Source organism: Rana temporaria, chromosome 1, assembly GCF_905171775.1.
Source record: "Rana temporaria chromosome 1, aRanTem1.1, whole genome shotgun sequence".
Lineage (NCBI taxonomy): Eukaryota > Metazoa > Chordata > Amphibia > Anura > Ranidae > Rana > Rana temporaria.
The window spans coordinates 385,672,551-385,687,844 of NC_053489.1; the positions used below are offsets into that span (position 1 = coordinate 385,672,551).

General features: G+C 44.4%; 1 protein-coding gene across 2 annotated transcripts in view; it reads right to left on the minus strand.

Annotated features, from left to right (window-relative positions):
- Window positions 1-15,294, minus strand: part of SH3GL1 (SH3 domain containing GRB2 like 1, endophilin A2) — a 305,491-nt gene that overhangs the window by 52,416 nt on the left and 237,781 nt on the right. For both annotated transcript variants that reach the window (XM_040322538.1, XM_040322539.1), the window contains one exon: window positions 3,290-3,346. In XM_040322538.1, coding sequence (XP_040178472.1) covers window positions 3,290-3,346 — 57 coding nt within the window. The remainder of the gene's footprint in view (window positions 1-3,289; window positions 3,347-15,294) is intronic.

The window sequence follows — 15,294 nt, forward strand, 5'->3', positions numbered from 1 at the left end:
GTGTTTCTGGTAGATATGCCGTTGGATTCCAATCTTACCCATATAACAATCGGAAGGTAGCTGTGAAGTTCCCAGGGCTTTAGAAGCGAATGATGCAGAGCAGGAGCTACAGATAAACAGGCGGAAGCCGGAGCCTACATCCTAAGCGTCCGCCATCTTACAAGCCAGGCATGCGTCCCTCTGTGGAGTTTTATGGATGGGGTCACAGGTGGTTGCTGAGTAACTTGTATGACTGTACAGGGAGTGATCTAGGCCCATAGGAATAAAAAGACCAGGAGTGTGTGGATATTATAGCTTGGGTATAGCAAGATGGCCGACACTCGTGGTATCCATTGCCAATGCTGTGGCTGAAGCCCGCACACAGAAGGGGGTAGATGTTTGAAAAGGTCTGTTGAGGGCCACAATCTACCAGGCCAGGATGCCACGGGGGTAGGTGGGATTTGGGTTGGGCCCAGAGGAGGTGTGGAGACTGCCTGGGTGTAGTAAGATGGCTGCCACACGAGGTCTCCAGGACCAAGGCCGCAACCTGATGCGGGTGGATGCCTGCTTAATATCCCCGTCGGGGTGTTCTCGGGGGGTGGATGAGGCTCGGATCAGTCCTAGGGGAGGTGGAGGGGCTGCACCAAGATGGCCGCTGGTACTCACCAGGTCCCTCAGGCAGACACAAAAGAGCGTCACGAGTCAAATTGCGGGGCCCGGGGTGGCAGGCTGGATGTCCCCAATGATCCTGCTGAGGGATAGCCGGTCACAGGGCTGGAGCAGAGGGCAGAGGCAGCGCTCGCCTAGCGCCCGAGTGGAGCAAGATGGCCGCTGTGAGCAGACTGAAGCCACAGCCTGTCTCCTCGGGCATCTGGGGTTCCGTGATCGCCGCACTACTGGGGCCAGGAGAGTCCCTACAGTCCAGGGGACCCCCTGGAAGGGTCGGAGCAGGGTCGCTGCCAGGTTAAAGGTATAGGTAAGTCCTATGCCTGCAGGAGCTCACCACATACACGTCCTCTCAGGACTCCGTTCGGCCACAGCCACGACACTGCAAATATTTTCATAAAGGAAAATTATCAGGCTGCACGGTTTACCAGACAGTATAGTTTCCTATAGAGGGGTACAGTTTACCTCCAGACTTTGGAGAAATCTCTGCAGGATCTTAAACATGGAAGTTTGCCTAACTTCTGCATACTATCCGCAAAGCAACGGCCAAACAGAAAGAATAAACCAAACTCTAGAACAGTATCTGCAATGCTTTTGTTCCTTTTCTCAAGATGACTGGATCTCCTTACTCCCTTGCGTGGAGTTTGCATACAATAACTCGATGCATTCTGCCACCAGTCAGACACCCTTCTGGGCTAATTACGGCTCCATCCATAATTTTTGCCCAACACCATTCCCAAAGCTTCAGTCCCGGCAGTCCAGGATAGAATAACCTTCATCCAAACAAACTACCATGTACTTTGGGAGGCCGTGCTAAAAGCTCAACAAGCCTACAAGAAGGGGAGATCCTGTCTTTAAAGTCGGAGCTAAGGTATGGTTCTCTTCTACTAACCTCAAACTTTCTTGCCCTTCCAGAAAACGTGGGCCAAGATTTATCGGTCCATTCAAAATTAGGAGGGAGATTAACCCAGTGGCATTTGAACTTGCACTGCCAAGCTCATACAAGATTCATCCAGTATTCCACGTCTCCCTGCTGAAACCAGGATTACCCAGCCCATTTCCTGGAAGAGAAGAATCACCTCCACCTCCAGTCTCGGTTGGAGACTAAATGGAATTCGAGGTAGAAGCTATTGTGGACAGTCTTAAGAGGTAGGCAAAATCGGTTCCTTATTAAATGGAAGGGGTATCCTGCAGAGGAAAATTAATAGAAACGTGCAAAACTATATACATGCTCCTAGGCTTTTACCGCTATTTCGCAATAGATATCCTGAAAAATTGGCTCGTTTGGGCATCTGGAGGCTGCCCCTTGGGGGGGAAATGGTCTTAGGACTGGCGTACACAGGTGCGTGACGACGCTAACATGCAGATGCGTGACATCGCTAACGGGCATAGGCAGATGTGCGCCGGCACTAACGGGAATGCGCAGGTTGTGATAGATGCTGACGCCCACTGCCTATATAAACCCACTGCCAAGATCCCCGAGTTGCTGGATTATCGTCAGGTACCGTGTTCCTGCATTCTGATCTTGGACTTCCCATTGAACGACCCAGCTTCCTCTACCCGCTTTTATACTGATCTCCTGGCTTGACCCCTGGCTTATATTCTGACTTACTTCTGCCTGCTCCACTGCTTGTTCCCGGCTTGGCTCACGGACTCCGCTTCTGCTTGTCTTACTGTGAATGACCTCGGATTGTTCCAGTGACCCTATCTGAATCTGCTTAAGGTCAGATCTTACTGTGTATGAACCATGGCCTGGCTTCTGATTCTCCTACAGGATTTCCCAGCTACACGCTATGTCTGGCTCCTTTCTAGCACGCCTGCCACACAGTGCATCCAGCTTGCTTCAGCTGCTACACTGTGATCAAGTCATCAGGCCACAGCCACCAACAAACCCTGCTTCTTTGGGCACTGCATTTCCTGATGCACCTTCGGGGTTGTGCTGCACTCAGCCGCAAGGGTAGCCTTCTCAGCACCTTGGTCTCCAACTAGACTTCTGACAGTAACACTTTACACATTTTTTAGGACTCATGCACACAGCAGCTCAAAAGAAATTCAAAATAAGCTGTTTTTACAGGGATTTGGGCTTTTCTCTTCCTAAAAGCTTGAAGAAGCTTGTGCTTTTTTTTGTGCTCTTTGAGCGTTTTTATTGAGCTTCTTTGAGCATAAGCATTTTTTGTCTTTCCTGCTCAAAAAGCTCCTCTCAAAAACGCGAGTTTGGTGGGGATTGTTTTCTGCCTGTAAGAGCATATGCCCGTAAACTCCTGAAAAAGCCATAGTGTGCATGGACACATTGGCTAAAATTGAGGGGAATTTCCAGGCAGAAAAAAAATGAGAGCGAGCGCTCAAAAGCCTGTAGGAACATCCACTTTGAGATGCAGTGTGTTTGAGCCATTAGGGTGTGTTCATTTTAAAGCAAACTGGTAAATATGTAAGGGCATATGCCTGTGAATGTACTATGTATCAACAAATGGAAAACATGCAGCCCTGTCTTAATGGAACATTTTTAATATTAAACCTGGCACTTTAAATATCATTGTTACAGGATTACAAAATTATGTAAAATATAATACTAAAAATAAAAAGTAGAGGAGACATAAATAATACACGCATGACTACATATTAACATTAGAAGACAATTACTTACTTGAACTGCGATCGCTTGATGTTTTGACTGTTTTCTCTGAGCGAAAAGAGGGCGAGGCTGTCAGAGAAACAATATATTTTTTTTTAATAAATAGAATATGACAACTTTAAGTAAAAGAAAATACCGCTCTAAAAACTGCTGATCCCTCTGCTATGCTTCCGTCCCACTGAACCAAAAAGGGTGCTGGCTGTGCACAGGTGCATAGATGGAGGAAATTCCTGGACTGCCGCACTCCTTGAAACAATGTCTTTATTCAGCCAAATTTTGTTTTTCAAAAATACAAAACAACCAAAAACAGTGCAGTCAAAAAGGAGAGGTGGACAAAAGGAAAAGGGGTGGCTGACGTGTTTCACATGTTTCGATGCTTAGTCATAGCTAGTGAGCAGTGACAAACAACTGTGTTTAAATAGAGGAGGGGAAGAAGGTGAGTGGGGCGTTTCACCAATCAACCCGCAGGTGATCATTAATCAAAAGTCAAGACACTTTAAAACCCTTGATGTGTCGCACATGGGGTACTATCGTTTGTGAAATAAAAAACATATATATATAAAAGACAGAAAGGAACCCCATGTGTGAAAACACATATGTGTCATAACCAATATAGTGAAAACACATTTTTAAAAGGTGTTTATATACTGTGACATAGAATATTGTGAAATAAACATATATAAAAAATGAAAAATTGGTGCAATCGACCCGTGTTAATAGTCTAAATGTTCATTAGTAGGTATCAAGTATAGAGCTTGTTAACATTGCAACATTTAATATATGTAAGTAAAACACAACATATAAAGTATAAAAATATGGTATTTGATTATGATACTATATGCTATACCCTGTCATTCTGGTTTGAGTGCCATTTTAAGGCATTTATATATCTCTAGTACTATACAAAAAACATTATTAATATTGTATTTGTTCCAAGAGACTTTTTGAGATATGATCAACAAACCAGAAAAAAACACGTGGTATGCATCAAAGGCTTTTTTGACTGCACTGTTTTTGGTTGTTTTGTATTTTTGAAAAAATTGAATAAAGACATTGTTTCAAGGATGACAACTAACTTTTATTTTATGACTAGAGCTACTGGCCAAAAATGAAACATCTCACAAATTTGAATAGGTATGAAAACAATCTCTATACTAACTTATTTTCAAGGCTCATTTATCCATGGCAGGCAACTAAAACTATTAAAGAAATCTTGTCATATTATAAATAACAGGATTTTTGACAAAGAATACAATTAATTTCTTGGAGTACAGTATAGGGCACAGGATTTTTAGTCTATAACAGTAGGTTATATGCAGCTACCTTCGGTTGATTGGACACGGAGAAAAAAAAAGCTGCAGGGACATCCTCCTATATAAAATAAAACCAGTGCCGCGCTTAATAAAGTTAGTCCCAATCTGTGCAAATTAAATCCTTCTAATAGTGAAGAAAAATCTGTGAAGAAATATGGCGATCAAATGACAATCTTGCATATTCGTGTGTCCTGTACATTTCTCCAGGAAATGGAGTTTATTAGCAAGTCAAAAACCCTGTTTTTTAGACAGTAGAGGACACAGAATATTTAGTTTTTCACTATAGAGTATCCAAAAGCGGTCCAACTAAGGGGTGGCAGCACAGAAAACAACACCAGCAGGCCCACGTAACAAATGGATCAAGATATGCTTTAAAGCGGTTGTAAAGTCCCCAAAGAATTATTATTATTTTTTTTGGCACCTGTAAGGCGAGGGGAATATCTCCTAAACCGTAAAGCCTTATTATAGGCTTACCTGTAGGTAAAAGTGTAAAAATGGACTATACAACCGCTTTAACAAACAGAGCGGCTGTAGAATCTTACAACCAAAGCAAGGCATATGTGCCCAGGGCATGCCCTCATGTCACAATCGAACCGTGCTAGAAGGCATAAATTGAGATAAAATCTTAGGAACAAAGAACACTGAGGAGAGATGGGTTTGCTTTAAGAGCATATTAAATAAGGGCATTAGCCAATGCATCCCATTGGGTAATAAATTTAAAGGAGCGAGCAAAAGTCCTGGATGGCTTAACTCCAATGTAAAAATGCCTATAAAAGCAAAAGAGAAGGTCTTTAAAAAATACAAGATTGCGACTAGAAGGCAATTGGTTCCACTAGATTTTAGTTAGGGGTATCAGAGTAAAGGGGCTGAATACAAATGCATGCCACACTTTTCAAATATTTGTAAAAAAAAAACTGAAAAGCATTTATTATTTTTTCACAATTATATGCCACTTTGTGTTGGTCTATCACCTAAAATCCCAATAAAAATAAAAAAACATTTACATTTTTGTATGCCAGACGAAGTGAAGCATCTACAAAGATTTATAGACACATACATATTCATATAGTGTTAGTTAACATACAAACTTATAGGGATAAATATATATACACACACACACACACACACACACACACACACTAAATTGCACCAAGTGTAGAATATTTATATTACTCCACCATATTCAAGTGATAAAAAAAAAATCCAAAAATTTATCTCAGGACAGCTGTCAAGCCAAGGTGACAAACGCACGACACTGAGGTTAGGATAAGGTTGTGGACCCTACGGCTGATTGCTGTGGATGGAGCTCTGGGTGGTTCAGGAAAGCAGCTCCACCTGAACACTGACACGGACCAAGCAGGGAGCTAGAGTGCAAGATTCCCCAGAGTTCGGAGTCTAAGAGCCAGCAAGTATTCACCAGAGCCTCTAGTGGTGAGGATGGATTTGGCTGCAGCTGACTCCAGGCTCTGCTGAACAGAGTGGAAGCAGCAGTTCAGGGTTAAACACAGGATAGTCAGGAGAACCAGCCAAGATCAGGGCAACAAGCAGGCAGGGATAGTCAGGAAGGCACATCAAGGTCAGGTTTACTAGCAGACAGGAATGGTCAGAGGGACACACCAAGGTCAGGGTTACTAGCAGATAAGGATGAGCCGAACACCCCCTGGTTCGGTTTGCACCAGAACTTGTGAACAGGCAAACAATTTGTTTGAACATGCGAACACCATTTAAGTCTATGGGACACGAGCATGAAAAATCAAAAGTGCTCATTTTAAAGGCTATTATATGCATGGTATTGTCATAAAAAGTGTTTGGGGACCCGGTTCCTGCCCTAGGGGACATGTATCAATGCAAGAAAAGTTTTAAAAACTGCATTTTTTTCGGGAGCAGTGATTTTAATAAGTGATTTTGGTGAAAACTTCTGCGCTACTGCAAGTAAATCAGTGATAAATGAATAATAACGTTTAATGCAGCAGTATCTAATAGTGTTCACAATACACAAAATGATAAATCCAATAAACAAGTGATAAGCGCTCCAAACCGTAGTTGAACAAACTACTGGGGTAGGTATCCACAAAGAGTGTAAAGTGATATATAAAACACTATGAGAAAAGTAATGTGACAAAAATTCTCAAGTGAATCCTAAAGGAAAAAATAAGCAAACAAATTGAAAAAATTGTGTCCTTGGAAATAATGTGAACTGTCCCCTTAAAAAGGAAAAAAATGTTCAAATAATATCCCAATCTTCCCTGGACTTCCTAGTTAGATGTGAATATGAAAAATGTAATAAGAATCCGTGCCCGGTCTCCCAAAACTCTCACCTTACTGCTGCTGAATAGTGCATGCGTATCCAGGGATGTGTTGATCAATCCAATCCTCTCCTGTATACCAGCCTCTTGCACCTAGTGATGTCACTGATCTAGGGCCGAAACAACTAATCGATTATGAAATTAATCGATTACAATTTTCATATCGATTAATCGGGCAGTAACATAATGGGGCAGTAACATAATGGGGTTAAAAAAAACTAAAATTAGCCCTTTATAGTACAGAAAAGCAAATCGCTACTGTAAATATTACTTTCACTGTCCCACAGTAGAAAAATGAACCCCTTACAGTAGCGATTATTTGCTCTTTTTGTACTTATTTTTGTTTTTTTAACCCCATGATGTTATTAAACATCTCAGGCCTGGTTTCACACCTCTGTTTTTTGGTGCTTTTTGCAGAAACACACTACAGTTCATTTACATGTTTTCCTATGGGACACGTTCACATCCATGATTTTTTTTCAGCTGCTGCATATCTGGAAAGGGCAAGGACTTTTTAACGCAAAACAGTGCCATTTCGTTTTTTTGGGTTCAATATACTTCAATGGAGAAGCTGCAGAAAAGGATGTAATGTGTTTTTGTGGCAATTTGTGTTTTGTAATCTGCCCAACAACAAATTGGCCCGGAAAAAATGAAAAATTATATTATATATATATATATATATATATATATATATATATATATATATATATATTTTTAAGGCTATTAAATCGAAACAATAATCGGCCAACTAATCGATTATGAAAATAATCGTTAGTTGCAGCCCTACACTGATCCCAGAGGATAATGTACCTAGTAAGCGCTCAGCGCACCATGTCTCCTCCAATAGCCTCCGGCTTACGGCAGTCTCACCTGATCCCGATCCCTACGTCGTTACGTCACGTACCTCGTGACTTCATCAGGGGAACCCGATTGGTTATCGAGTCACTGTATATGTATAGTAAAAACCGGAAGTTAATATTCCGCCATTTTCTTGTATTCCATAATAAACTAACAGCGCGGCCATTGTTATGGTGGAGTAACTAAGGGCTAGTCCACCATTTTCTTGGAGACCGAAAACATAAATCCTGGGAGTGATGTTATTAATCCTTACATCGGTTCGACAGAACATGGTACATTGAACAACAATGTGTAGCGATCCACGCTCAATACACACATGTTCTATATCTATGCCGGCATACTAAATTATAGTTCGCATTATTTCCAAGGACACGATTTTTTTCCTTTTGTTTGATTATTTTTTCCTTTAGGAATCACTTGAGAATTTTTGTCACATTACATTTCTCATTGTTTTTTATATGATATCACTTTACACTCTATGTGGATACTCTTTGTTCAACGGTTTGGAGCGCTTATCACTTATTTATTGCATTTATCATTTTGTGTATTGTGAACACTATTAGATACTGCTGCTTTGAACGTTATTCATTTAACACCGATTTACTCGCAGTAGCGCAGAAATTTTCACCCAAATCACTTTTTGTTTATTCACATATTTCACTTTTGCTGCCACAATAGTAGCTTTTAACGTTAATGGAGAACAGAAATGTTAATTGAGGGGTGGTTTTCAATTCACATAACAAAACACTCAACACAGACTTGGAAAGTCTAACTAGAAAATTAGGACACCTGATGGAGAAGAAAGTCTCCTTATGGTGGGATGTAAATAGCTTTGACCAATACATCAAAGAATATAGCACCTAGGAGGTTGAGGTGGGAAATACCACCTAATGATGGATTAGATCAGGGGTGGGGAACCTGCGGCCCGCAAAATCATTCCATCTGGCCCCCCAGGATGGAAGTGTGTCACTTGGCTGCTGTGTTGCCAACCGTGAGGCACTTTTTCCGTGTCTGTTAATGTCCGTTATAGGACAAGATTCCCCGTAAAAAAAAGCTGTGACCGCGTCGGCTTTAAACTGCACATGCGCAGTTTAAGGCGCTGCCCGAGTCCCGAGCTGAGCCTCCGATCCTGTCCCCCCCCCCCAGGCCCAGGGGACGGCCGCGGATTTGACAGAGGTGGTGCGCTGGCTACTGGCGGCGATGCGAGTGATGTCATCGCGCATCCCGCCAGGCGCGCCAAACTTAAAAAATAGTCACGAGAGGGAATGGATGGATGGAGCAGTCTTGCCTTCTTGGTGCCGGCTCCAGGCAGTGGTCTATACGGACTCCAGACAGCCCTGTGATAGCCCAGCAGCTGCCCAGGCATCCACAGCAGAAACGGACCAGGCCAGCTCATGGCAAGCCAAGCCTGCATTCTCAGACTTCCTTGCCTCAAGGTAATAAAGGAGCTGGTGGTGGTGGCAGGACTCAGGAGGTGATGGCGGTGGTGGCAGAAGGATGTGGTTATAGTGGCAGGAGGAGCTGGTGAGGGCAGGAGCTATGGAGGACAGGAGCTGGTGAGGGCAGGAGGTGATGGTGGCAGGAAGTGCTGGTGGTGGCAGGAGGTGGAGGGAGCTGCTGGTGGCAGGAGGTGGTGGTGGCAGGAGGAGCTTTTGGCAGGAGCTGGTGGCAGTAGGTGACGGTGGTGGCAGAAGGAGCTGGTGATGGTGGCAGGAGGAGCTTGTGGCAGGAGATGGTGATGGTGGCACATAGACGGAAAAAAACTCTGGACAGCCGCACTCCAAAATGACTTAAAAATGTCGTTGTTTGCAGTGCCTGCATGTACTTTCTACAATAAAAGACCAACTTATTTTTAAGTCATTTTGGAGTGCGGCTGTCCAGAGTTTTTTTCCGTCTATGTGCTACAATCAGCATTGCTGGCACCCTGGTGGTTCAACGACCCTTGATGATCCACGAGGCTCACCTGGAGCGGTGAAAGAATTGTCAGATGGTGATGGTGGCAGGAGCTGGTGGGGGCAGGAGGTGATAGTGGCAGGAGGATCTGGTAGGGACATGAGCTGGTGGTGGCAGGAGCTGGTGATGATGGCAGGAGGAGCTATGGAGGACAGGAGCTGGTGAGGGCAGGAGGTGATGGTGGCAGGAGCTGGTGGTGGCAGGAGGAGCTTCTGGCCCGAGCTGGTGATGGTGGCAGTAGGTGACGGTGGTGGCAGAATGAGCTGGTGATGGTGGCAGGAGCTGGAGATGGTGGCAGGAGCTGGTGGGGCAGAAGGTGGCAAGAGCTGGTGGTGGCAGAAGGAGCTGGTAGGGACATGAGCTGGTGGTGACAGAAGGAGCTGGTGATGATGGCAGGAGGAGCTGAGGACAGGAGCTGGTGAGGGCAGGAGGTGATGGTGGCAGGAGCTGGTGGTGGCAGGAGGAGTTTCTGGCCGGAGCTGGTGATGGTGTCAGTAGGTGACGGTGGTGGCAGAAGGAGCTGGAGATGGTGATGTTGGCAGGAGCTGGTGTGGCAGGAGGTGATGGTGGCAGAAGGTGGCAAGAGCTGGTGGTGGCAGAAGGAGCTGGCTGAGGCAAGGTTAATGACCACTACTGTGTATTATTAAAAAAAAAACAGCAGATAAAATATGGTTTTGAGTTATTTTAAATGAGCCATGCTTGCCATCTGACTTGCATTGTTGCTGCCCTCTGTTCATGTGTTCCCAAAGTGGCACCCCCACTGTGAAAGTGCATAAGATTGGAGTATGAACTGTATGCGAATTAACCACTTAAGCCCCGGACCATTATGCAGGTTAAGGACCTTGCCCCTTTTTGCGATTCGGCACTGCGTCGCTTTAACTGACATTTTGTACGGCCCCCGAATGATGTTACAAAAATCCAAATGGCCCTTGGCAGAAAAAAGGTTCCCCACCCCTGGATTAGATGATAAGGAATCGATGGAGGAATGTTTCGAGTTTTTCAATAATAAAAGTGTAGCAGGGTTAAATTTCTACTGAAAAGGAAACAGAAAAAAACTTGACTAGTACAGCAACAAATAGGAGATCAAAACTAAATTAGAACCCTATAAAGAATCTGGCGATTTTCATAAACTCGCCACAGCATTGAATAAAGATCTAGTGGCTAAGGACTTAGAAGTCCAACAACGGAAAATTAAGAAGTTTCAACGAGACGTGGCGGACTACAAGGCGGATCACGTCTTTAAATGGCAACATAAGATAGAACCGACTCAACAGAGTTCTACATATTCCACAACAGTACCGGAAAGTTAAAATACAGGATCCCACAACATCGTATGCACGAGCCCCGCCCAGATGGGAGGATCAGGGCCCATACAGGTTAACAGCAAGACCACAATATGAACAGCATAATAATGGAAATTATGCACCACATACACCCAAGAAACAATGGAAAAAAACATTTAAGAAACCATTAAAAAAACAACACAATAATTGGCAACATAATGACAGAAACCAAAGAGACAATAGAGGAACCCCCCCGAAGTACAAGAACAATATGGAGGATACAATAGAACTCCAATAGCGGTACACAACAGATTTGAGCCCATTAGAACCTACCAAGACCAATACCACAATGACCAACGTCACTTTTACGATCAACACTATTATGAGACACAACGTCCTTTTTTAGACAGGGAGAGGAGGGAGTACTCCCCCCGAAGACAAACACAAGATCCTTACTGCTCTCCCAGAAAACGACCCCAAGAGGACAGAACAAGATCAAGCCAGAACGAAGAGGGGAAACAGAGCAGGAAAGAGATTTAAAAAGAAAAAGAGTACTAGGGGAAAACGTGGTCAATTTGAGTTCCATCCAACTAACTACTGAGGAATTAACAGTATTAGAGAGGGGACTCAAGCATGCACCTGTTAAAAATCTCAACAAGTTTGATACTTATATTGGGATCCGGAAATATATTAGGAAACGTAACATGAAGAAATATTACGCTTGTGAACTCTGCACTGCTGGTTGGATGAAGTAATCAATGTACTGTCCCATCCTGGATGTAAGTGATTCTATGCCATTAACAAGACCCCCGGAAAGCGGAGAAGACCCCCGGAGAGCGGAGGAGACCCCCCGGAGAGCGGAGGAGACCCCCGGAGAGCGGAAGAAGCCCCCCTGCTAAAAGAGCTAAAGAAGACAGGGGGGGCCCCCGAAGCAGACTAATAAATTATTTTAAAAACCCTGTGTCGTGTGTTTACTAACCTTAACACTTTGCCTCCAGGTGAATGGGTAGGGGTACGATGTACCCCATATCCATTCACTTAGGGTGGGGGGCCGGTATCTGGGGGCTCCCTTTTTTGAGGGGGCTCCCAGATTCCGATAAGCCCCCGCCCGCAGACCCCGACAACCAACGGCCAGGGTTGTCGGGAAGAGGCCCTGTCCTTATCAACATGGGGACAGGGTGCTCTGGGGGGGTGGTGGGGGGGCCCCGCAGTGCGCCCCCTGCCCCAGAGCACCCAACCCCCCCATGTTGAGGGCATGCGGCCTGGTACGGCTCAGGAGGGGGGGCGCTCGCTCGTCCCACTCCTTTCCTGGCCGGCTGGGTAGCGTGCTTTGGATACGGGTCTGGTATGGAATGTAGGGGGACCCCCTACGTCGGTTTTTCGGCGTAGGGGGGGTCTCCTTACAACCCATACCAGACCTAAGGGGCCTGGTATGCTCCTGGGGGGGGGGAACCCATGTCGTTTTCTTATTTAAAAATTGGCGTGGAGTTCTCCCTCTCAGGAATGCATACAAAATGCCGCACCTAGAATTGGCGGGAATACAAGTCGGATCCCCGTCGCTTTTATGACACGCTCGCTGGGATGTGCTTTGTCTATTCCAGCGAGTGCGAGATGTCGGCACCATGTCGCCGAGAATCAGCGCGATGCTGTCGTGCTAGAAACACATTCTCGGCAACATGTACTGTAGTGACAGTATAGATCCCTTAACTCTTGGGCATTTATTTGCCCATATAAATCTACTAAACATGGCTTGAATCTGTTTGAAATACTGTTTGGGTATAGCGATAGGGAGTCTGAAACAGGTATAGAAATTTCGGTAAAATATTCATTTTAATAATGTTACACCTCCCAAACCACGAATGAAGTCCCTTTTGCCAACCATCCAGGAGGATCCGAACTCTAGCTAGCAAAGGTACGAAATTGAGCTTGTATACTTGTTTTAGATCCGCCGGTATGCAAGTCCCCAAGTGCGTCAAGGCTGAATCTGTCCATTTAAATTAAAAATTTGATTTCAAGGTCTTCAATTCTCCCTCGGCAATAACCACTCTCATTGCCTCGGATTTGGCATAATTGATCTTAAAATGTGTTAATTTCTCATAGATCTCCAGTTTCTGAAGTAAATTGGGGAGGGACACCATCGGATTGGTCAGACTATTAATCATGTCATCCGCATATGCTGAGATCTTGTATTCTACTCCTCCTACAGACACCCCCTTAATATCTGGATTCAATCGAATCCTATTCAGTAAAGGCTCCACGGATAGGGCAAATAAAAGAGGGGATAGCGGACACCCCTGTCTCGTCCCGTTTGATAACTTAAAGGATGGAGATAATACTCCATTCACTCTAACCTGGGCAGTAGGATAAGTGTAGTTACTCAAGATCCATTGTATCATCTTATTACCGAACCCCATGTGTCTAAGAACCAGGAACATAAATTGCCAATTTATACGATCGAAGGCTTTTTCTGCATCTGTCCCCAAGAAGACACATGGGGTTCGGGATAAGCCCACCAAGTGGATTCAATTTAAAGTCTTAATCGTGTTATCCCGGGCTTTACGCATCTGCACAAATCCTACCTGGTCTTTATGGACCAGGCAGGGTATGTGCTGTTGTATGCGCATTGCCAAGATCTTAGAAAAAAGCTTCAAATCCGTGTTCAATAAGGATATCGGTCTATAGCTCCCGCATTGAGAGGGGTCTTTTCCTTCCTTAGGTATAACCGCAATCACTGCCTTCAAGGATTCAGTGTGAAAAGAACTTGTGTCTCCTACGTTATTGAACAATTTGACCATGAATGGCCCCAAAATCGGAAGCAGAAGTCTATAATACTGAATAGTAAACCCATCCGGACCCGGTGATTTGCCTCCCTTCCCCCTTTTCACTGCCTCTTGGATCTCTTCTATATTAATTGGTTTTTCCATAACCTGTCTTACTTCTGGCGACAAGCTCCTAACACCTGATGTTACTATATACCTTTCCATTTCACATTGATCGTGAGAACTTGTTTGCAGATTATACAGGGTACTATAAACATTTCCGAACCTCTGTGCTATTTCTCTAGGTAGACTCATTTTTTCTCCTCCCTCCCCTGAAATCACTGGTATATAGGTTTTAACTTGTTCCTTTAGCGACTTGGCCAACTGCTTGCCACATTTATTGCCAAATTCGTAGTTCTGTCTCCTACCTGTCTGTATTCCCTTTTTTGCTTCATACATAAGCAATTCTGTAATTTGTCTACGTATCGCCAACAGCTCCCTTTCTAGCGCTGGATTCGGGTTCTGTTTATGTAGGAGTTCTAGGCGTGAGATATCTGTCAGAAGAGATGTTAACTTTGCTTCTCTTTCCCTCTTTATCCTTGCTCCATGTTTCATCAGAACACCCCTTATCACTGCCTTGTGGGCCTCCCATATCACTCCTAAATCACAATCTGGCGTATCATTAGTCTGAAAATACCACCTTACTGCTTTTTGTACCTCCTCCAACACAGCAGCGTCCTGCAGGAGACTTTCATTCAGCCTCCAAGTCGCTGTCCCCGGGGGTCGAGAGTCCCCCAATGTATATTTCAGGAAAATGGGTGCATGATCTGACCATGTGATTTTCCCTATTCCGACTTCTTTAACTGCATGGAGCTGACTATGTGGAATAAGGTAATAATCTATGCGAGAGTATATCTTATGGGGGGTGGAATAAAAAGTATAATCTCGCTCTCCTGGATGTGTCAGTCGCCATATGTCTATTAATCTCTCCTTCTGTATCAGCTGCAGTATCCGTTTCCGGGTACTCGCCGAAACGGCCGACCCTCCGGAAGAGTCCAAGGTTACCATTATTCCCTCAATCGTACCTTTCAACATTACGTATTGTCCCCCAGTATCTATCAGCGAGCCTATAAATGACCATGGGATCTTGTTCGAGATTAAGATTGATACCCCCCCCTTCTTTGTTGCTAGATTCATAGCATGATATACAGTCGGAAATGCTCTATTTCTGAGAAAGGGGAACCCCCCTTTTCTGAAATGTGTCTCCTGGACAAATGCCATGTCGCTCCCCATCCTCTTCAACTCCTGTAACAGTATCCTCCTTTTCTCTGGGATATTTAGTCCCTTTGCATTAATTGATGTTATTGATAGGGATTCCATTCCTAGTCCGGGGAAGAAAGATAAGTTTCCAACCTCAAAGCTCGGGAAAAACCAACACAGCCAGCTAGGTAATACCCTTAAGAGAGAGCGGTGCCCCCAAAAAAAGGAACAAATCAAGCATGTACAAGATATGGATAGAAATGACATGCTACAAAACAAGATCAA